The sequence below is a fragment of the Mytilus trossulus genome, chromosome 10 (genome assembly GCF_036588685.1).
Source record: "Mytilus trossulus isolate FHL-02 chromosome 10, PNRI_Mtr1.1.1.hap1, whole genome shotgun sequence".
Classification (NCBI taxonomy): domain Eukaryota; kingdom Metazoa; phylum Mollusca; class Bivalvia; order Mytilida; family Mytilidae; genus Mytilus; species Mytilus trossulus.
In genome coordinates, this window is record NC_086382.1 from 50953153 (window position 1) to 50978610 (window position 25458).

Genomic DNA, 25458 nt, shown 5'->3' on the forward strand with positions numbered 1-25458 from the left:
TTAAAAATAAATTGATCTGCTTCAGAAGTAATGGTTGGCAAGATAGATTGACGTCAACAAAACCACCTTTTTTCACTTACACAATAAAACAAAACACGTGACTAAAAGTGGTGACATGTGGTTATTTTTGTACTGTCCAAAGTTTCTCCTCACGGAAACTAAATGTGTTACAGAAACGATATTAATGACAAAGTTGTTAATTATAAAATACTTAAATCTTTAAAAAAAAAAAAAAAAAGAAAAACACGAGACTTAATAGAAGTGTAAAAGTAAATTTTAGCGGAAAATTAATGTTTAGACTATTTAATGGTTGTCAATATGAAAAATATGTCATATGACTTTTGCAGTACTGATTTGTTTTCAGATACATTTAATCGAGTCTGTTCTTCCTGGTTCATAATATCAAACTTGGGATAGATTCATCATTTTAAAGGGACATTAGCTTTAAATTCATTTTCCCGATTTGCCTCAAATACTCATTTTTGATATTTTATAACATATTAAAAATATAGCCAAATTATAAAAAGTATAAAATATACAATTTGCGATGCATGGGCTCGATCACATGGGTCAGCATTTCGCGTGTATTTTAATCTAGACGCCATCCACTTAACCATCTAAATGACCTCCGAAGACTGGCGACGGTCATATAACCCGATATATACACAAATCTAGATATAAACAGATAGCGAACTCGATTTTACTTTGTCTGTTTGATATCATAGTTATAGGTTTAAAATCTATATTGATCATCGATTGTACCTGTTTAAGAAAGAGGGTTTTCTGGATCGAAGCAGTCAATCAAATGGTAAACTCTTGTTTCACTTTCAGTGTTGACATTCTTTTCCTTTTAATAAAACAAACACTACTAGTTCTGGCCTAACCAATCCTTAGCTAAGGGGTTAAAATGAAGATCACATAAATACAGTTTAATCAGGTCGAATTTTTCACTTGCAAGTGAATAATTCATCAGTTGAGTGATGTTTCTTGGCCTATTTTGGCAAAATTGAACCAATCTCGCTTCTGGAAGGGATTATCATTTTACTATTTATTTTAATTAAAAAAATATATTTATATTATGCCCATTCAAAACATAACAAGAATATTTGAACTCTCAAGTGTAAAAGACGTGTTTATACATTAAATGATTCAAGACAAATTTGATCAGCGAAACATTTGGATCAATTGTTTCTTCATCGTGTGTATTCATGTTTAAAGTACCATCAATGAGATAAGAGTATATGTATACTGTTTTAGCACGTCTGGTTGTTGATAAAAACGGAAAAAATACTTTCAATTCACACGAAATAAGTTAAATGTCTTTTACATTTTCAATAAATTACCTAAACATTCTTGATTTATTAATACAACAATTTCATAAAAAATATCTTCATAATAGAAGACAGAGCAAACATGACATTTCAGTCTGTATTTTCACATTCAGCTTACGGTATTTCACTATTTGCCGTTTAGATTGCGCAGACAATGTAATAACTTTCCAAGTCCATTCATAAAGTCTGCATTGCAGACCAAATTCAATTACATATAATCTAATCGTCTGAATTTCCTCTGTGGGATTCTCCATACCTCAATTATTACATCAACAAAACATTTTTATGTGTAACTCGTATTTGACATTTGCAGATAAATTGGTATAGTGGAATGTCTTAACCAACGGTACTTCTACACAATTCAATACATTTGTAGAAGGTATTCAATTATATTGTATTATTCATTTTTCCTTTGTATTTGGTTCCAAATTGAGCGATTTAATTGGACGAAAAATAAAAGACAACGACGCATTTTACACTTGTGCCTCACAAAGATTTATGTACAAGTCACTGTCATAGGAAATGGTTGCTGTCGATTCCTTCTCCTGACTTGGCGGGTCAAATAATTCAACCTTGACATTATCTGTGCTCTTTTTAAACTTTCTACCTTCAAAAGATTTCGAGGAACAACCATCTGAGCTAAATTTCCCGGTATGGTGAGAATTTGTACTATCTGACGGACAATCGGTCGCATGCCCGCAACCTACAGAATGTTCCTTTTCTGGTTTGATTAGTCTGGTTGGCAACGTGCTATCATTGTTTTTAGAAATGAGCGATACTTGTGAAACTTCGTTGAAATCTAGTCTTAACCCTTCTTTTTCTTCTGTAATTTTTGAAAGAATGATCTGTTTAGGTTTCTCGCGCTCTCTATGATGTATAAAACACTGCATTTGAATCTTTCCACCATCTTTTCCTTTGTGTTTAAGTCGTGATGGTGATACGATAAACTGAACGTTATTTACCGGTTTTGTAACCATAGCATCAGAAAGGTCAAGGTCAAGGAGAGCTGTAGCCTCCGCTGTATTTTTACTGCACAACTGTTTAGAGATCTGAATCACTTCCTGGTTAGATTTGTGTTTTTCCAATGGTGGCATAAAAAAGAACAACAGTCCTCCCAGAACCATTGCCGATCCCGCAAAAATATACCCTGCCTGTAAATTGTGAAGCTCGCCGTGTACCTGGTTGAGGTATACTGTAATAAAAAAAAATGTACACACACGATTATTAAACCCACTGGACGCTGAACAACAAACAGTCAATCAATCAACGATTATTATAGGATTAGATACTACTAGTATTATAAGTAATACTGATAAACTATTATTATAAGTGATACCATTAAAAAAATATGTGTTTCTATAGGTACAAGTGTGGACACAGATTAGTGTAGATGGTATGTTTGGATGTTTGACAGTGTTTTCGGACGAAAATCGTTTCTCTGTTTTTTTTCCCAAATATATTCAACTTTGCTGAATAATGACAGCCAACTTGAACCAAACACTGAACATATGCAGTACTGTATGTTCAATATTGAGTTTATTTTCAAGACTGTCAAAGTTCAATTTTAATTAATTGCATTTATTTGATTACCATCTTTGGTTTTGGATAGCTAGGGGAGGAAAACCTGCATGATGTGATTTTAATATGGGATATAGTATCTAAGAACATGCATGCTAAAACTGTCCATTTTTATGTTAAAGACTAATTTAGACTATGTGCTATACTAATGCCGGACAATTAGTAATTTTGACGAGAACCTGTGTAGAAACATGTGCTTTACTATAATCGTGTAGAAACATGTGCTTTACTATAATCGTGTAGAAACATGTGCTTTACTATAATCAAATACTATACCAACTATAATTGATCTACTTAGCACTTGTATATCATGACTTAACTAATGACTTGACTAATGACTTATAAACTAGTTTAATACCGACATACGATTATGATTTTTCACCGAAGTATACGAAATCTCATCATTTTGTGGATACTAGTTGTATATTTCAAACTGTTTAAATGAACGATTTAGAGGTTTACAAGATTTTTGTCGTGATTGCTGTTGGGTTGCTATCTTATGGACGTGTACCCAATATTTAAATTCAGACAGATTAATACACACAGAGACAAGTGGATGGTGCTTTTATTCGATAGCCAAACTACAAGAATAAAATGCGCTATTTCTATTCACTTATTACTGTTTTATTAAGAACGTTTTGAAGTTGTCTCCCTTTTGCATTCTGGTTTATGTAATACAACTAAAGACGATGTTTCGACATCCGAAGCAATTAAAATGTTTCCCCTTTGAAGAGAAAAGGTTATTGGTTGTTGACCTTATTTGCGTTATGTTTTACCTCTATGGAAGGAATGACGTGATGTAGATTGGAGCGGGTTTTTTTTTCTTCGACATTAATTTGTTTCGTAAAAGCCTGAAATGTGTCCAGTTGACCATTAAATGTAATTTAGCGTTAACAATACTTACATGAGATTGGGGATCCAATAAGAACAGGAATGAAATGAGCAGCACAAATAAATCCCCATGCTCTCTCCATGAGTTTATATTTCACAAGTTCATATGCGTACATCTTTAATGTATAAAAGTATCCACCACAAAATATACCAAATCCCCACGCATATAGTGCAAGGGAATTAAAGTCTTTGGCCAAGAGCAATAAAAATGTTAACACGCCACATGCTATGCAGCATGACTGACATAGGTGACGCCGACAAATAGAACATTCCTTGCTATCACGGATGATAATATACCCCTGTGCGTAGACACCAATCAAAAAGCCTAATCCAAGATATATGTTTAACAGAAGAAGCCGATCTTTTTCCAGTTTCAAATCTTTGCCAGTCTTGATCTGAAAGATAGAAAAACACACATTTGTGATTATCCTTAACAGATATTATATATAACTTTTACTTTCATGAACAATAAAATAAAACAGCGTTTTGTCAAGAATAGCGGGAACTTCCCATACCAAAACGTCTTATCTTGTTTCATACAAAAGATGACGAACAATCAGTAAATTCGACACCCTTTTTTATACACATAGATAGATTGTTGTTTAGTATTTTCGGTTTAGTAAAACTAAAAATATATTCGCACCAAGCTCTTTCGTGCGACAGTCGCTTCTTTCTAAAGGAATTCAATGACTTAAGGCTTTCAATGAACAATTAGCCTTTTCTCAATTAGACCATTTTCCCAATTGATGTTAAATGGAACATTCTTGTGTGTTTATACAGGAATTCAGTTTTTGCTTGTGTATAGATATTAGAAGATGTGGTATATTAGTGCCAATGAGACAACTCTCAATCCAAGACATAATTTGTAAAAGTTACTTGTGTGTTCATATTTCAATGAGTACATGTAGTTTTAATAGTTTTGCAACATAAAAAAACTTACTATCGCAACAAATGGTACATAAATTCCCAGGCCAACAATGCCGGAAATAACCATTAAAGCTTGCAGACTACGCATGTGTAATGCACTGAAATCAAAATATGGAGGACTGTCATCTTCTCCTTCGTGACGATTCTTTTTCTGACTTTTGATGTGCATTATAACCTTCCGTCTTGGATGATACATTGAAGCTGATCTGTAGAGGGATCCTGCCAATATCGTCAACACTAGAAGACCAGCAATACACTGTAATGCATACCTCCATTCTAATTTCCTAAAAGAACAAATATCCTCACAAATTATATTAATATTATTTTTATTATTTGTATACAAGAATGAGTTCCAATTTTGATTTATAGTGATTAAAGATGGATTTTTTATGAAGAGAACTTTGAGATACTTGTCTTCCAAATACATTGGTACTGATTTCTGAACTCAACCACATATAGACACATAAAGCTATAATAATTTAAAACGTTTAAAATATGTAATCGAGCAAGTAAAATGTTTACGTAATTCCTTTTTTTTGTACGTACCAATATAACTCTCTAAAAAGAACTGCTAACAACGCCGCTCCGAGTCCTGTTCCAGATAACATTATCATCTCAGCTAATTCTCGCTTCTTCCGGAAGTAACGACCAATAATGATGTTTGCTGTGTTGAGAGTAATTCCACTTCCGGGAGACAAAACAACACAATGGCTGATGAAAACCTGCTCCATTTGATTTGAAAAGGCCAAGAATAGGCACCCCAATGCACAAATAAGGCCACCGATAACGGCGTAAATCCTAGCACTCTTTCGTTGACAAATTGTAGAAATAATGGGCGACAAAAACAATGTAATGCTAATTCCAACGCTACCAAGCCATGCTAAAAAAGAAAATAACATTAATTAATAGTCGAGAAGATGGTATCAAAAATGTCAATTGATTAAAATAGCAATAGACCTCGGGTGAATAGACAAAGAGAACAAAAAGTGGTTCCAAACAGATTGGTGTCCATTATTACATTTTAAAAGAATTTGACATTTATGTGAATTAAGTTGACAAAGACAACCGTCTGTCTTATAAACAGGTTAAATATACAGCATGTGGCAACACACAGGAACTAACGAACTAATAAACTGGTAAACAAAGTTGTCCTTCTCTGGATTTGTATATTTTATTTTCACATGTGAAACTCTTTTATAGAATTTAAGACTATAGGGACGATTTATCTTGACCAGTTGGTATTGTACTTTGTGTTTTAACGGTGCGTTTATATGATCTCTAAGTGCTTATGGGGTGTATAATTCACAACTCGTCCGCTATGCCCTTCTCTGGAGTAATGTCTTAATTTTCAAGGAAGAAATCTTTATATAACTGTTTACTTTTTTAGTTCGGTATTTTGCTACCACAAATGAAATAAAATTAAGAACTTTTTTTTTATAGTGTACAGATTTGCTATGGCAGTTTGCATTGGCAGTTTGCATTGGCTCTTCCTGTTGAAATCTAATAAAAATTATATCATATCTTAACTTTTCTGTAATGTTATTCATAGAGCCTGTAAATTAGGATACGATCTATTTACACTGATTGATCATGTGAAAAAAAACTTCACCCTTTAATGTTACCATTTAAAAACTGTAGAAAAAAATGTTTGTTTGTATAATGTCGGTACTAACATTGATTTTGTTTTAATAATTTTAACATGATAGCTTAGTATGTACGATCAAACACTTATGAGCACTTTTACATGGTTCTACATCCTGAACTGTCTCGGTGGTGTCTTGTGGTAGCGTGATTGGTCCGATTGCACGAGACCAAAAACTCCTAAAACGGGCATTTGCTGCTTCTCAGCTTAACACATGTCATTCAGGAGAAATCATTCAAAGTAAAGTATATGATATATCGTATTTAGTAATTTGGAGTGAACTAAAAATGGTGCTTTTGTTATTTTGTCAGTTATACATTTTTGCTGAATATATATACCGAGTCGCAGTTTTATACAATTTGTTCTTATGTTCTTATGTTATCCTGTTAAACCTTAAAGAACTGTCACAGATTGGGGAGAGTTAGGCGCTAATGCATACCACTGACACTGCAACATTCATTCTGCGTCTACAGTCGAATGTCGAATGGGTGATGCTTGTTACTGACTATTATAATAATTTGTTCAAAGCTTAAATAAGGCCATTATTTTTTTCTTTTTAAACGGTTTAGTAAATTATTTGTTAGCAACGTTTTAAAATATTATTACTCTTTGTTTGAGCATTTATAAAATCAGAATTGGGGAAATAAGATTTCCATTTTAGCAGTCAAATTGGTTCAATTTCTATTTAAATAGGAATAATAACATCGCTGATGCATTATTGGCTAGTGAGTCAATAATCCAACCTTTTTTCAATCATCCTTATTCGTGCGACCTTTATTTAACTTGGCTGTATATGGATTACGCATGTGCTAAACATGTTCAGTTATTGATAAAAACAAAACGTGTCAGTATTGAAAAGAGAGCAACCGGTAAAAACTATTTCGTTGTCTAATTTAGTCGGCTCGAAAAAAATCGTATATAGCTAAACAATTATTTTTATATTTTTTAATCTAGGATATGAAATAAACAGTACGATAATACTCCCCTGGGAGGTCTGTACTATAAAGAAAGAAGAAACAGACCTAGAAAAATCGCTATTCTACGATTGCACGTGATTCAGGCTACCGATTCATGCTTAATATAAGAACATGCAATCGACTTTTTGGAGGGTCACCTCAAATGTTTAGTAGATGGTGTCTAGGTCTAGTATTATTGTAACGAGTCCATGCATAATATCTGTTGGTTCTTTTTCACTAATGTCATTTAGATATATGTTTAACTATGTTATAAATAAATCATGATAATTGAGTAACATAGGTGACCACGAATTTGACGGTTGATGCCCATTTGCCTGGATCATTTGTTTGCTTAATTTGCTTACTTTGTGACTGATAGTGTTATATACGTTTACCAGTTTTGTTCATTGTCGTTTGTTCTATAGAGGAAATCTGTGTTCGATTTAGGGGCAGGGTGAGCGCCCCCCCCCCCTTTTCTGGGAAAAATTTGATTGTCAGTTATATAGGAGTAGCAAAAATTAGTAAATACAGTATAAGTGAAATACGTGTTGCATTAAATGGGATATTTTTTGTCAAACCTTTTGGATCTAATCCTTCAAATTGTGCATGTTTTGCCAAAATCAATATGCTTCTGCCACACAAACACAAGCTACTTGTACAATATTATTATTTCATTATCAAAACAAGCTTTTCTGATACTGTTATGCGCCAACATTGGAACGTCAATATAAGTATGTACAACAAATGTACATGGATTACATCACTAGACAGAGACATAAAACATTGTCATAAACCATGGCCAATCAAAAAAGTCATAAATTAAGTTACAACGTAATAATCAGCATCCTTACACTTTGTAGAGTGAAAAATGTATGATGTAAACAAGTATTTGGCAGCATTTCTACAGATTTGATGAATCTTTCTGTACTATTGTTGTTTGTATTGTAATTTCATCGATCGAAAACAGCTTACAGACATAAAACGTCTGTGACATTTTTACATTACAAATAACTCTAGTACAACATAAGTAGAAAAAACACACAATAATTCGGTCAGATATGAAGAAAAGTGTGTTCGTTATAACATATCTAATTATAGGTTAACATCTAAATTCGAATATGTAATTAACACGTTTAAATACACAAAATAATTATGTTTTCTTCGAAATATCGATATTCTATAAAAAGGATAATAGGTCAGCTGCAGTATAGATAACTGACGTCAATATCTAATCGAGGCTATCGATTTAATAGAGTCAACATGATACAATTAGAAACATAAGTATGGTTATATGTTATTTAGCAAGAGAATTATAAAATATGACAACAATCACGTGAATTATAAATCAATTAATACATCTAATCATATATACAGAGGACAGTGATGTTAAAAACTTAAAGCGTTATGTCATGTATGTTAATATCCTCTCATTTATATTTCTTTTATCTTTTAAATAAATATGTAAATTGCTCAGTCACGATATTATTCATTTTCTCTGATAATCCTTCTGGTGCCAGTAAGATAACCTCCAGTTTTTTTTGGCAGGGTTCGTGTTGCTCCGTCGTTAGTCACGTCGTGTTTTGTGTTCTGTTTTCGTCTTTTCGTTTTTATTAATGCCATTGTCAATTGGTTTTCGATTTGAGCGTTTGAATAACCCTTCAGCATATTTAGCCTACCTTTTGGTATTCTATATATAGCTACGGGAAAATATCGATTCAAACTGTTTTAATTATTATTTTCTTAGTTACATTTATGTTACCGTTCTTTTTTATATGTCCAGGAAACTCACCAGTGGTTATCTATTGTCCAATCCTAATGTGTTTTTCTTAGTTTTTCTTTATGTACGTTTCTATTTGCTTTGAAAGTATTTGTCGATATTATTTCAAGCATGACAGATTGTATAGATATCAAGGTTTATAAGGCATTACATTTTGCATAGAAACAAATCACGATTTGGAGAATCACATACTGCTTCTAAGCCCAAGGCGATAAATTGTTTTTAGATGATGACGATGATGGTGGTGATGATGACTGTTTAAAGTCTAGCGGCAAATAAAATGCATATTCAGGATAAAACATATTATTATAATATGTATAATAACCTGTTTCATACTAGACCATCAGGCTGAGCCTGATTTTTAACTGTACAGTTTATAGTATAAAAGTTTGTTTTCGAAGTTTTTGGTCTCCTGCACTCGGACCAATCACCCTACCACAAGACACCACCGAGACAGTTCAGGATTTAGAACCATGAAAAAGTGTTCATTAGTGTTTAATCGTACATACTAAGCTATCATGTTTAAATTATTAAAACAAAATCAATGTTAGTACCGATGGAAGGCATTATACAAAAAAAAACATTTTTAAATGATAACATTAAAGGATGAGTTTTTTTTTCACATGATCAATCAGTGTAAATAAATCGTATTCAAATTTACAGGCTCTATGAATAACATTACAGAAAAGTCAAGATATGATATAATTTTTCTGATTAGATTTCTACAGGAAGAGTCAGACTGCCATATCAAATCTGTACACTATAAAAAAAAAACAAAAAAACAAGTTCTTAATTTTATTTCATTTGTGGTAGCAAAATACCGAACTAAAAAAGTTAACAGTTATAGAAAGATTTCTTCCTTGAAAATTAAGACATTACTCCAGAGAAGGGCATAGCGGACGAGTTGTGAAATAAACACCATATAAGCACTGAGAGATCAGATAAATCGTCCATATAGTCTTGAATTCTATAATAGAGTTTCACATGTGAAAATGAAATATACTAATCCAGAGAAGGACAACTTTGTTTACTAGTTTATTAGTTCTTTAGTCAGTCACCGAGGGGGTGTATTGTTTTGGGCCAAGGGCGATTCAAAGCATGGAATACAGTTTTTGAGAACCAGAGTGACACAGAACATGACTTTGGTCAAGAGCATCACCGAAGAGACATTAAATGTCGAAATGCGCTTCAGAATTGGTACTGTTATGTCAGTTACATAATTTTACATATGGCTAATTGAAGAAAAATAAAGAGCATGCATCTTTGTAAAGAGCCCAGATCAATTGAGAGCATTATATTGTTTAAAACACCGGACCTTAGGGAGAAAACATATTGTATAGAAACGATTTAGAGAATGACATCTATTGTCCAGGGGTTGAAGTAATAAAACTTTGCTCAGTGCTCGGAGCACAAAAATCATGCTCCAAATATGAACGGATGGTGAGATTAATTGCTCCAGAACGCCTGCTTCACTTGTTGCTCATGACAAGAAATTTTCGATGATAACTCGTATTATATTAAAGGCCATGAAAGGAGAAACGGGTTGTAACTTCGACCAGTGAGACTCAGATTTCATATAACGGTCAACCACGCGATAATGTCGGCCGTACAACCCCGGAAAATAGGACTTATTTGACTACCATGCATTGGTACCATGATATACGCTCAATACAGATAAGAAAGCGACGTTGGAATACAATAAATGTATATGTAAACGTCCAAGGAGGTACCGCGAGTGTTGTCAAGATTTTTTACCGACCATGACGATAAATGACATTGACGAACTAAACCTCATCGTTGTTTTGAAATGTATTTGTTTGTATCGTGTACTAGTATACTAATAAAGTTAATATAAAGGAGAATTTACCTGCTTCATCTTCATTTGCTGTGAAGCCAGTTTTATCCTCGAGAATACAAATATATAATGTTCCGAATGCAAAATGGAAACCATTACAGAGAATATAAACCAAAGTACAAGCTCCCGTAACAACCCATCCCCAACCTCCTTCTGGGAAGTAGTCCCCGAAGTCTATGCGAGTTGTAACCTTCGGGTCATTATCCAAACCAACGTCCTTTTTAAGTTGTGGTTTCATTCCGTTATCCCTCCGTGAGCCTCCTGAGCCTTTACTTCCATCATGTGTAGTGTTACCGCTTTCACTACTGCTATTGTGAAATATGGAACTCCGTTCTGAACATCTATTTATCTCCGTAGATAGTTCCCGTTGTGTACAGTTATTCATGGTAAACAAGAATTAGCCTCAAGTCATTATCATCTGGTTCCATGGCTTCACAGACGTCCGCCATACAATACCGATAGACCATTCAGCTGAGGCGACATTCGATATTACCATTTTGTCATTGTCATGTTTGCCATCAATTAGTATTTCTGCATCACTGAAAATGCATATTTTCTTTGTATAACAAATAAACGACAGTTTCACACACAAATCAATATAAATTTCCTTGTCGGCAGTGCGTATGTTAATCCATATCAAGTCTGCGTTTAAACATTAGAAATTAGTGTTGGTCCAATATGATTCGTCATGGAAAACGGTTGGTACGGCAACGTGACGTAGGGACTAGCATCTATTTATGTGCCATCTTCATCAATAATGTGTGACGTTACATGTCTTGTTAATAAAAATATTCCAAGTGTAGTGGTACATTCCATATTGATTTTTGTCTACAGTGTGTTGCTAAATCAATTTACATGATGCTGTACAGAGACATTTGTTTGTTAGGCGACTGTAACATTACATAAACAATAAATACAAAAGACAAACGAGTTATTAAATGTGCAAAACATCCATCATTGATATTTGTTGTGCAATCACAAAATGTCATCCCAGTGCGTACACGAGAACACATTAATTAACATTTTAATGATTTAACTGTGTTCAGTACCAGTTATCTATGTTTACAAGTGCGACATTATTATTATCCTTCAGTTTAACTCTCGAACAAAAGCTGTAACTATATCATTTATCAATTGATTAATTATTGGTTGCTTATATTAAAGGCCATGAAAGGAGAAACGGGTTGTAACTTCACATTAACGTCCAGTGGCAGGCAGAATAGCCAATATGGGTAGAGACAAACAAGGGGGTTCTCCTATAAAAAATACGACAAAGATAATATAAGATAAGATAAGAAAACTTTTTTTTTTATTCGGCATTATTACAAATAAGCAACACAAGCTCTAAGGAGCTTTTGACCGAATATAAAAACATATATATAACATAAAAAACAGTGCATTTTGACATATAAAACAACCTGTAATACAAAGTTGAAATCTCAGAGTTGAACAAAGCACTTTTTCAGTCAGAATAAGCAAGTAAGCCAATTAAAATATTGAAAGATAACATATACAAGATATTGGAATTAAATAGAATTTACTAATCTAAGAATTAAATACTCATCCACCTTAATGGGAAATAACTCATCAAAGCTTGGCTACTCTATTGTATATTAGCAAAAAGTAAAATCACCAAAATACTGAACTCAGAGGAAAATCAATTTGGAAAGTCCATAATCACATGGCAAAATTAAAAAAAAAACGCATCAAAAACGAATGGACTAGAACTGTCATATTCCTGACTTGGTACAGGCATTTTCAAATGTAGAAAAGATTCAAGATTGTAGAGCAAGATCGTCTAAATGTGTGCAGCTCATCGTACTGTTTTCAGGTAAGTTCAAAACATAACTATCCTAAATTCTGCTGCTATTTTTTTTGTCTCCATTCATTAATGCGTAGTGTGTCTAGATATTGGGAATTGGTGACAAAACACAAGGGGTGAGGAATCAAAATTATAAGTCTAATTAAGAATAGGCAACATCATGGTCAGAAGTAAAATCACAAAAATACTGAACTCCGATAAAAATTCCAAACGGAGAGTCCCTAATCAAAAGGCAAAATCAAATGATAAACACATCAAACAAATGGGCAACAATTGTCATATTACTGACTTGGTACAGGCACTTTCAAATGTTGGAAATGGTAGATTGAACCTGGTTTTATAGCAACACATCCAAACATGCATAGAAAGACGCAACTCTATGCACAATGTACAGATATATAATAATCCCCTCAATTATCCATCGCCATCATAAACATGAATATAAATGACAACAACACTGAATATTCAGCCACCCTTGATACATTCACTGCATGAAATGATGCATTTAATATAAAATTAAATGCATATATTATGCATATTAAATTTCAAATTACAAAAAATATTATGCATTTACTTCGCTGGAAAATTTCTAATTTATTATAGATTTAAACTAAATTTAATATTGCAAATAAATTCCCAAATTTCAACCTAGTTTAAAGGTATTTTTAAATCTAAATAAATTTAAAATTTAAAAAATTTAATTATAGACTAAATTTGAATAAATTTGTAATTTAAAGAATTTTTTATATAAATTAAATTTGATTAAATTTCAGATTTACAGAATTTTTAATATAAATTAAATTTCAATAAATTTCAAATTTAAAGAAGTTTTAATATAATTTAAATTTGAATAAATTTCAGATTTAAAGATCATTGAACGTAAATTAAATTTGAATAAATTTCAAATTTAAATATGAACTAAATTTGAATAATTATGTAATTTAATTTCATGTAAATTCAAATAAATTTCTTGTTTATTACTTATTTAAATTAGAACTTCCATCAAGTTTAATGCAATTTAAAGTCAATATAATCCTGTATAACTGATGTACTTACAAAACAATAGTGTAAATGAAAAATTAAGAAAAAGAAGAATTTGTCCCTCTGCTTTTTTTTTTTGGAAAAGGGATGTAGGGGATTTATTTTTACTTTAACCCAAATATCTGGTTTAGAAATATCTAATTAAATAAATAACGAATATTAGGAAAAACAGGAAGTGTCAATGGTTATAACTTTGTAGCTACTGAACAAATAAAATTGATCCTCCAACTTTTCTGATCCATATTTACAAAGTATAAGACTTAAAAGGCATGGATTGCTGATCTGAATATTTACAGTAGAATAATATTTGTGGTTTCATATGGCAATGTGCAAACGTATAATTTGTCAGTAACATTGAAGACTGTTATTCATTTGCAAAGCCCAATACCACTTTGTAAGTATGCTTTTACCTTTATGTAAAGAATGGCACTGCATCTGAATGTGTATAAGAACTTGAAGGATTAGAATCTAAGACATACACAAAACACAAACACCAGATATAAGCTATAGGACAAGGCTATCCATACCCGTAGCCAGGGGGGGTTCGGGGGGTTCGGACGAACCCCCCCTTGAAAACAAATAAGCACTGTTAAAGTCAATGTTTTGTTCGAATTGTGACTGTTAAAGTCCAGTTTGTGAGTCCAACGAACCCCCCTTTGGAAATTCCTGGCTACGGGCCTGCTATCTCTATGTGTGATTTGGATTTTGACAATTGCAGCAATAAATAATACAGGAGATAACAAAAACTTTCGGACAAAGCATAACCATACACAACAATTTCCAGCATTTTCTTATTGTCATCCTGTCTTGGGCATAGTTATTTTCATGATTTCTCATCAGGTCAGAATAATGAAAACAATTTTGAATTATCTCCCTTTGTATATACTTAAATAAAAGAAACAAATTATCTAACAAATTAATTTTATTCAGATACTGACAAAATAGTTGTTTTGATGATAAATTAAATAAAATGTCAAATGTTTGTTATACAATTTTACTATCAAACAAATAAACAAAACATTTTTTGTTTAAATAAGTCCAGTTCTACATTGAAGAACCTCATCAAATTCAAACTAATCAATAAAATAATGGTAAGTGACAAATCAACATGCTTACTTGTATAGATGGTTTAAGAATCATAACAATAGGGTTATAACAAATAGCAAACATAGGCACCTTAAAATTTGAAGAAAATAATAAGTTTATAGGTTTAAAAATATATTTGGTGTATTAACCGTCTCCTGATTAGTTAAAAGTATCAGTTTTATTTTCAATGTTTACATTTTATGGTGACACACCCACTCTGACGTTGTGTATTGACACGTCAACATGTGTGTACATTGTTATTGTTAATATTAGTAATATAAAAAGTTCTTTGAGCCTTATTTTTGATAGAAATTTATTTATAATGAATGGCAGTAACTTATTTTGATTTTATTGAACCATAAAATTAGTTTTCAACAATTCACATTTTACATAATCCTCTTCGCAGATGATTTAATGTGAAAATACAAAAAGTTATCTCCCTTTGACCAAGCGATTATAAATAATATGGTAAAATCATCAAAAAAATTGACAGCAAATACTAGACACTGGAATGAGCCCTACTCAAATTATTATTCAGCATTTTATTGTGAAAATACAATAAGTTATCTCCCTTTGACCAAGTGATTATAAATAATATGGTAAAATCATCAAAAAAATTGACAGCAAATACTAGACACTGGAATGAGCCCTACTCAAATTATTATTCAGCATTTTATTGTGAAAATACAAAAAGTTATCTCCCTTTGAGCAAGCGATTATAAATAATATGGTAAAATCATCCAAAAAATTGACAGCAAATACTAGACACTGGAATGAGCCACTCAAATTATTATTCAGCATTTTAATGTGAAAATACAATAAGTTATCTCCCTTTGACCAAGGGATTATAAATAACATGGTAAAATCAACAAAAAAATTGACAGGAAATACTAGACACTGGAATGAGCCACACTCAAATTATTATTCAGCATTTTATTAACTAGTAAAGTCAACAGAAAGTTTAAGTAAAAAGAAATATGTAGCTTAACCAAACACAATAACATAATCTGATGTCATGGATATGCTGCACTTGTAAATAATTTTAATAGCAAAATGCAAATGTTGAAATTTAAGAGCAATATTTCATCTGTTTTTCTTTAAAAAATAATTGAATTCAATAAACCAAACCCCTCCATTGGACTTATTTTCAGAGGTTCCCCTTAAAGTGAAGATTGTCAACTATATTTCAAAAGTAAACATGAAGGTATTTTTGTTCTTGCAAATTCCAAAAGTGTACCATTGAATTGGCCCTTTTTTAAATTCAAAGTAATTTTCATTGACATATATCTCAATATTTTGTCATATACCCTTAAGGAAAAAAACCATGCAAGTTCTGTACATTTCTTGTGACAAGGCCTCTCTGATTTACTTGGACCTCAGCTTTGTGCCTTGTGCTTTCAGCTGCCTCTAGTATTTACAGTCTAGTAAATGACTTTGGTCTATCCATGTAAGATTCAGTCAAATCCGAGGTCTTGTGATCAGGCGAGTTTATTTACAGAATCACTGTTCCAACTTGACATTAAATCAATTTTCATGTCCTGTCTTAAATTGTCCTCTTCAGACACTAGCAGTTTCTTGGCTTAAAGGACCTTAGCTCTATTTTGTAGATTCTGCAATAAAGTAATTAAAAAATGTTTAATTTTATTAAATTGACTAACTGATATCTATATGACAAAAGAAATAATTTTCTGCATGCAATTATTCTATCTTAATGCAGTTGTAATCAAATCATAAACATTTGCATTTAAAAAATATTCTAATGAGTGACCCAAAAATATCTTGTAGCATAACTCTATTAAAAGAATAGCTAGAAGTCATGATAAATTTTGTATTTTCTATGGACCATGAAATTGGGGTCAAAACCATTAATCTATCATTAGAAAGATTATAACATAAGGCACATGTGTATCTATTTTTGAGTTGATTGGTCTTTAACTTCATCAACAACTATCCTGACCAGAACAGATATAAAGATGAACAAAAAAAAGCATGAATCATTAAACATAAAACCCTTCTACTATTGTTGGCTGACATTACATTTTATTACAACTATTTAACCACATTGTGATTTATTCATCAACATTAAAACATTTATTAATTTGTATCTGACAGTTTATATTTAAAAACTCCTACTTTCATTGTTTGCTCTTATTGTGTAGAATATATACAACTTTTATCATTTGATGTGTGATCCCCTCAGGGGTTCAGGCTTATATTTTGGTGAGTGTTTGATGTGTCTTTGGGCCACTATGGAGGTCTAAAATTATGTAACACTCCCTTTTCCCCTAGGGAGATTGTTATTTGAATAACTCTTTGTTGTCTTTATTAATTTCAATATAAATCACAATATTAGGTACAGCAATTGTGTTTTCTTTTGACATATGAGAAGTATTTGTAAACAATACAATATAACCAACAACAAAAAATCTGAAATTGGATTACTGCCCTTTTAACTACACCTTATATGTATTTATAATTTGATCTATAAAGTAATATTTAATCAATAGAAATGTGAAAAATTTCAAACAAGATTTAAGTCAGTCATTGTTTGATTTGGCTTATTGTACTAAATACACAATTAATTTTATTTTTTGTTGTTTTTTTTCCTGCAATTTTTTTTGTGACACTTAATTGTAAAAAGAGTATAATTCAATCCCCCATGACTCTATTCATGCTATTTGTTAGATGTCTCTTCTCTCATTGGCAACCAGACTTCATCACCTTATAAATTTATTTTTGCAGGCCTCTACTAACAGTATTTTCCATAAAATATATAAACAATAAAAAGCTAGTACAATCATGACAATGAGTACTATTAATTTATCCCAAGACTTGGTCTAGTCATGTGAAATTGATGTAATCACTAAATAGCTTACTTCAAAATAGAACCAGCTGCTGTTTTACATGCCCAGACTAGATTGTATATGCCTTTAAGCATCATGAACAGCTACTTACTGCAAAATAAAACATAAAAAAATCCCTAACTAAATGTGCATTGCCAGGAGATAATTAGTTGAATTTAAAAAATTTCAAGCTAGTCTAGTATATATCATAAACATTGCATATTATATTTGTTAAACTTAGTCTAAGCAAAGGAAATTTACAGGGTGTAGAGGATTCCCAATATATATATATTATAGATATAGGCAGATGTGGTGTGAGTGTCAATAAGACAACTCTCCATCCAAATAACAATTTATAAAATTAAACAACTATAGGTCCATGTACGGCCTTCAACATGGAGCCTTGGCTCACACCAAACAAAAGGCTATAATGGGCCCCAAAAAATAATTACAATGTTTGGCTTTTTGAAACATTATGATTACATGTTTTTGTATATATTCCGACAGACATTTCAACATACATGTACATATAAGGTACATTTATAGATTTTAACAATACTGAACAAGTATATAAGCTGATAACACTAAAAAGGCATACAAAAGTAACATGTAACTCTATCTTTTATCAAAGACAATTGCAGTGTGCACGTCTCTATTTGAATGACATGACATGACAATGTACATTTATATCTTTTGAAAGATTTTTAAAAATCATAAATTCAGAAAATGTAGACAATATACATGTATACAGTGTATATACAATATAATACCTTTACATGTAAAGGATCATGGATGGCTGTTGTATTCCCTTATCTTTGAGCACCTGTTTCTGCTTGCAAATCGATTCTCTGTAACAATTGATGCAATTCTTCAATTTTTTCACCTTAATCGTTCGATCATCAAGATTTCTGTTGGGGAATCCATCATCTTCTGTATTAGCTAAGTAAAATTAAAACTCTTTGAGAGAATGTAAATATTCATCATGATGTTCATACAATTATGATAGTTAGTTTAAATTCTGTTATGACCTTAAGCTTATGCATTTAAAACTTGAGTCATTGAACTGTAGTAATATGTATATAAACAGCATGTACATGTACAGGTTTGCCATGTTTGCAAAAATTTACTCAAAAGTCATAATATAAATGAAGGAAGTATGGTGACCAACATGTATGTATCATTTGTATGGCTAGTAATTGCATCGACATCAGTTGGTCATTGGTGGATAGCTTTTATTTTGGAAACATACCACATTGTTTACTTTAATCTTATTAATCTTCATATACAATATGAACATGATGAACAATGCACATATCTTAAGTTTTCTCGTTTGAATTGTTTTACATATGTCTTATCGGTCGTCCCACTGTCTATATCACTCTGTTCAGCTCTTAATATTATTCCGTATCATGTCTTTGTGACGTCAAATACATTGACCCGGCCTTATTAACTTTGACCCGGACATACATGTATCAGCGACGTCATAATGTTTGAACCGACGTTAATAACTTTGACCCGAACTTATCAAATCATCTGTGTGTGCTGGTGAAACAAAGAAGACACTTCTGAAACACGCAAATATAGCCTGATAAATTGATTATCAGATTATCTGCATATTGATATTGGAAAATATCAGCTGCTTGACATCATATGAATGCTTTTTGATCTCGTTCGCTATGCTCACTCGTCAAAAAGCTTCATATGATGTCTTGCAGCTGATATTTTACGATATCAACATGCACATAACCTGATAATCGGTACTTATCGAGGCCTGTTATAGCTGACTATGCGGTATGGGCTTTTGCTCATTGTTGAGGGCTGTATGGTGACTATAGCTGTTAATGTCTGAGTCATTTTTAGCTGTGGAACTGTAGCTCATAGGTCCTTGTTATTTTTTGACTATTTGCGGACCTTCTATGCTCATACATGTAGGTCCTTATGTTATTTTTTGACTATTTGCGGACCATCTATGCTCAAAGGTCCTTATGTTATGGTCTGCAAATAGTCAAAAATAACATAAGGACCTATGAGCTACGGTTGCGCAGCTAAGTCATTTTGGTCTCTTGTGGACATGTCTCATTGGCCATTTTGGTCTCTTGTGGACAGTTGTCCCTTTGGCCCAATGAGACAACTATCCACAAGAGACTCTAAAAATGACACAGACATTAACAACTATAGGTCACTGTACAAACCTTCAACAATGAGCAAAGTCCATAATGCCTAATGGCAATCATACCACATCTTCTTTTTTATATATCACTAAGCATTTGAATTTATACCAATTTCAAGGGTTCAACTTGTATTGTCACCTGGTAAGTTAGGTACATGTACCTATAGAACAGGTCAATTATCCAATAATCATTAAAAACTTCAGCGCAGTTTGTAATTAATCACAATAAAAAATAATTGGGTTTGCACGACCTGACCCGGATTCCTCCTTTTTAAAGGTTTTGGGAATAACATATATGGGGCATGCATATCAGAATAATCATAAAAAGTAAATTGATTGTGTAAGGTTATGTAATGTATAATTATCTGTAAGTAATACGGTCACCAAATCGAAAATCATGCTGTTCTTCCCCAATGTTCTTCTTTTCGAATTTGAAAATCCCGCAACATGACGAGTTAAAGATTGCTATATAGAAAACACTCGAGGCAACCGAAAGGTGCACGGTCGCACTAAATACCAGTAATATATCATTAAGCCAAATAAAATAATGTATCCTAGTTGATAGATTGAGATAATACACGCTGTTATAATTGTTTAAAGGATGTGAATAACAGAATAAATGACAGACACATGATCTTCAGAAATTAACTAGTACAGATAATAAAGTATTTTCCTGGTCTACTTTTTGGTCTTAACTTACACTGTTATTATATTATAGCAACATTACAAAAAACCGCGGGACATGACCAGATAATAAAATATATAATTTTTCATACATAAATCAAGTTGATCGAATTACCTGGACTCATAATTTTTCACACATTTGTATAACACTTAATATATATTTCTCAAATTATTGCTTTAATAGTGCGCATAGGTACTTGGGGACAAGACATAATTTTTTTTAACCAACCCTTTTTTCCAAAATCTGTTATTTTTTTTAGTTTTCTATTATTATTTTTTTGCGTCTGTCTGTGTCATTAGAACATCAATACACTACAGTTTAATTTAAACATACTTTATTTGCAAAAGTAGCACATTAGATAATGGCGGGGGGAAAACATAGTAGTAATGCATGTAATACATACTTCAAACAAAAATTAGAAATAAAAAGAAAAAAAATACAATATAATAAGGAATAATGATAAAACAACTGGACTGGAGTGAAAGGTTGTAAAGTAGAAATTTGGAATGTTAATTGATTGTTTTAAATCTTTGTGTCATTCTGATATAAGGTTGTACGGACTCAAAAATGTCTTTGTTTTGCTGAAAGGAAAGGTCACCGTCACCAGCTAACAGAATTAAGCTCAATGGATATAGTATAACTTTCTAATTTTGAAAACAGTATTTCTCTTGCTTCGTTGTGCAAAGCGCACTCCAAAAAAAAAGTGTATACTATCCTCAACAGGCCATGATAGCCACAGCTGCATGCGGGACTTGGTTTAATATTAACACGATGCAAATCTGAATTTAAAGAACTGCACATATTTCTCAAACGTGTATAAATGATACTAAGTTTTCTATCCCAACAACTAAAATAGGAAGGTGGCTGTATCAATTTGGACTTCATCTTTCGTTTAAAAATATTTATATTTTTTTACGTACGCAGTGGCGGATCCAGAAATTTTCATAAGTGGGGGCCCACTGACTGACCTAAGAGGGGGCCCGCTCCAGTTACGTTTCAGTGATTCCCTATATAAGCAACCAATTGTTTCCCAAAACTAAGGGGGGCCCGGGCCCCCTGCCCCCCCCCCCCCTAAATCCGCCTCTGGTACGTTATGTCTAGTCTATAACCGGGTTCTACATAATTATTACTGTTTCGCAAATTGTAGTTTGATACCGTTAACCAACAAGCGGGGGCATTAAACCACAGCGACAATCAAGGGCAGTCCCATTATGTAGGGAATAGAACATATTAAGCTTTCTGGATTTTCTTCTGTCCACAAGCAAATGCCAGCCAGTTTCAAAATATATAGCTTCCCGACTAGTAAACACGGGCAACCCAGTTACTAACCTCCCTGCTTCTAAATGAACATGTTCTAAATTGTCGGCTGCTTGTTGAGTACAACCATCCCATAACTCACTTGCATATTCCATAACGGGTCTTATAAAAGTTAAATATATACGAGCAAGATAATTTCTATTCAATACATATTTCAATTTTTTAAGAACATTTAATCTTGTGCTTGCACACTTTAACATATTTTCTATATGTGCATGGAATTTACCATTGGAATCAAAAGTAATCCCTAAGTGTTTATGACAGGAGACAAATTCTCCCAATTGGTTTTGAAATTCTATTTCAATATCATCTGGGGAAGCATGGCCGGCGAATATCATAGCCTTAGTCTTATTAGGGTTAAAATTAATAAGCCAATCTTTAGACCATACTGATATTTGTTCTAAATCGCTGTTTAAGACATACTCCATAGTGTAAGACAATAGACTACAAAATACTTGGTTTGCTATTTATTATATATTCCAAGTTTACTATCCACAGCGGTCACGTATATATTACTAAAGAGAGTTAATTAAAAGAAATCGAAAGAATAACGGATATTGAAAAAAAGGGGGAGGGTAAAAAAATTGTCCTATCCCAAAGTACCGATGATAGCAAGAACCTTCTTACTATACAAATCCTTGATTCATGACAGTGATATATGCTTTCTAAACTGTATGCAGAAATCAGAGTTATCCAAGATATTGACTTTTAAATTAACTTAATGTTACCTCAGCTACTGACTCCATGTTGACATTATAATATTGTGTAATGTTTGTGTTAAATGAGATATGTGTTTAAATTCTTCGTCGAATAACTGAAATTGGTGTGTCGATATCTACTGGTCCTCCACGTGCCCCGGGGAAATTCAGCAGCGCTAATCGGGCATTTCTTTGCTTCTGACCGAGAAGACTGACTTCAGTCAAAAGGATTGTGTGTTGATGAATCTTTAACTGTTTAAAAACCTTCATCAGACCCGAGTCTTGCATGAAGATGGAAACTGATAGACTAAGGGACGACATCAAAAGTTCAATGAAGGGTAAAAAACTTAATTCATATAGTTTTTTTCACCAAACCCCCTACCCCCTCTTAAATTAATTTGGGAAAAATTGATTGACCAATAAGGATATATGTAAAACTCGATGTCAATTTATACAAAACTTGCAGAAATTTGAATTAAGTTTTTTATCCTTCATTGCTTTTTTGATGTCGACCCTAAAGTACTGGTACATTGTATTAACGACTTTACTATGCGAAATATCATCATCTTCAGAATTTGAAATGATATTCTTGAAGACTTGTAGCCAGAATGGTATATACATAAGCAGACTGGTGAACGTGTAGAACATGAAGGCAAACTGTTAGAAACGTAACATGGCGGTAAAACATGTAGATAGACTTGTAGACACGGAGACAGACTGACGGACACATAGAGACCGGTGAAAACGTAGAGACAAAAGTCTTGTGGACACATAGTCAGACTGTTGAGAATCATATGGACAGACTAGGGGTCTATAAGAGAGACTTGTGAAAGTAAAAACAGACCAGTAAATGATTGAAAAACTGGTGAACATGTAGACAGACCTGTGCAAATTGAAATGTAAAATGACAAAAAATATTTGTCAGCCTAAAAAATCTGATTCCATAACTATATTGGGTTTAATTTTCAGACTTATATGAATATGAAATCTATATTCTTTGGGGATGCATTATGTTGTAGGGCAAGCTAGGATAACAGTTATCAAAGCCCTCCTTTTTTCAAATAATTTGCCAGAAGAAGGATTGAATAGGGGAATTATTCATACCATTTGCACAACATCAACAACGCATACCCCTCCTAAACGATTTTTTCTATTTATCTTCATTTTGTCGGAATATGAATGTTCTATGATTTTTTGATTTTAGTATAAATTAATGGACACTTGTTTACTTGGTTGTGCTATGATGGACCATAATTTTTTTTTCAGTATTAGAAATAAAATAAAAATAATGGATTAGTGTATTATTTCCAAAATCAATTCAACATCATGTTAGCTCATCGGGTCAATTCAAATAGCCGGATATCTTTGACTTTACCAATTATTCCACACCACATTATACACTAGTTTAACAAATGATTCATACTTTTTATACTGATTTACTGAGAAGCGTTGCCAATATGCACAACATGTGGTTTATTTATCATAAAAGTTGTAGGTCACTGGGTCATTATCAAACACTGCAGAAAATTAAACAATATATAAATTTGTCTTTGGAATACAAGTCTATATACTATACTGAGTAAAATAATTTCAGCAGCGCATATTTTAATCAAGTATTTCAACAAATAAACAACACCTATTGTCTGTGTGTGTGTTAGAAGTATACAAGAGATCTAATTATTACAGGAAAGAAAGTGAACCATATTGCGTGATTTTCTTTACTTGAAAATGGAAAAACTTGACAGAAATTAAGATAAAATTTGACTTAAATGTATTAGTTGCTTAACTTTTGTTTGGCAGTATATTTAGAACTTGTTAATTGTATATAATGCGACGTAGGTAAAGATTTTTCTTTAAAAAATATAATCATTTCCAATTTTGATGAAAACACTTATTGTGGTCAAGAAGATAGCGTTGAAAATTAAAAAAATGTTTGCGCTTTGCCCTTTTTGAAGTTTTAATGGTCAGTTTCATTTTACCTTATTAATACTTTTTTACTTGAGCGTCACTGATGAGTCTTTTGTAGACGACATACCCGTCTGTCGTAAATGTAAAATTTCAATCCTGGTATTTATGATGAGTTTATTTACCCCATTTGCAAATATAATAAGTTAACAACTATATATTATCTTTCTATTAAATATACCAACGGAGCTGTTGGCGCTAGGCGCTTTTGTTAACTTTTTGTTGACTGACCTAAAGTTGGGATCTCTCCAGTCATGCTTCAGTGATTCCCTATATACTATCATGTTTCCAGTTCTGCTGAAATCTGGAATTCATAATTGAGAATGGAAATGGAGAATATGTAAAAGAGACAATTATAACGACTCGAAAACAAGCAGACAATAGCCGATGTCATCTAATGGGTCTTCAACGATCTTCAACGCGACGAGAATTCCACGCAAAATACGGAAATAACAGAAAATATTGTATAATTTCCGATCTGACACATGTATTGTAACTGTCCATGCTCCCGTCGAATCAATCGGTAAGCTCGAAGTACAACCTTCGATAATAAACCAACACATGCGAAGTGTACTAATATATATGTAATAATTTATAGAATGTACCGATGTGACAAAATGTGAAACAATAGCATAGAGTATGTGAAAACGAGAACAAAACAAAAAAAAAACGAATTTGACAGAAAGCAGCCATCGGATCCCTGAAAAATAATTTTCAATTCAGAGACTTAAATTTAGAACGGTTTAAGAAATCTTAGAATTCATGGTTATACAACTGAAGAGAACTGTTTAAGCAAATTGAGAACTATGAGGTTTTGATTTGTATGACCCCACTTTCATCGTAGGGTATATTAATTTATCGCTTACAGGTTCGT

General features: G+C 32.4%; 1 protein-coding gene and 1 long non-coding RNA gene across 2 annotated transcripts; both read right to left on the reverse strand.

Moving 5' to 3' along the window:
• Positions 1–1065: 1065 nt before the first annotated feature.
• On the reverse strand, positions 1066–11844 carry LOC134687578 (monocarboxylate transporter 12-like). The gene is made up of 5 exons (XM_063547984.1): positions 10970–11844; positions 5274–5607; positions 4741–5011; positions 3814–4195; positions 1066–2523 (listed from the first exon to the last, which is right to left on the reverse strand). The coding sequence occupies exons 1-5, from the start codon at positions 11340–11342 to the stop codon at positions 1805–1807; spliced, it is 2079 nt and encodes a 692-aa protein (XP_063404054.1). The 5' UTR covers positions 11343–11844; the 3' UTR covers positions 1066–1804.
• A 2913-nt stretch (positions 11845–14757) lies between these two features.
• Positions 14758–20393, reverse strand: LOC134687579 (uncharacterized). Its single transcript, XR_010101778.1, has 3 exons — positions 18520–20393; positions 17783–17860; positions 14758–16516 (listed from the first exon to the last, which is right to left on the reverse strand). It is a non-coding gene; the product is annotated as an uncharacterized LOC134687579 (long non-coding RNA).
• Between the last annotated feature and the right edge of the window lie 5065 nt (positions 20394–25458).

What these genes read in the sequence shown, in the direction of transcription:
- LOC134687578 (XM_063547984.1), bottom strand. Translation starts at nt 11,342, where the DNA reads ATGAATAACTGTACACAACGGGAACTATCTACGGAGATAAATAGATGT. An exon ending in AGCAAATGAAGATGAAGCAG is followed by an intron (nt 5,608 to 10,969) that starts GTAAATTCTCCT and finishes TTTCTTTTTTAG; the next exon opens with CATGGCTTGGTAGCGTTGGA. An exon ending in CTTTTTAGAGAGTTATATTG is followed by an intron (nt 5,012 to 5,273) that starts GTACGTACAAAA and finishes TTGTTCTTTTAG; the next exon opens with GAAATTAGAATGGAGGTATG.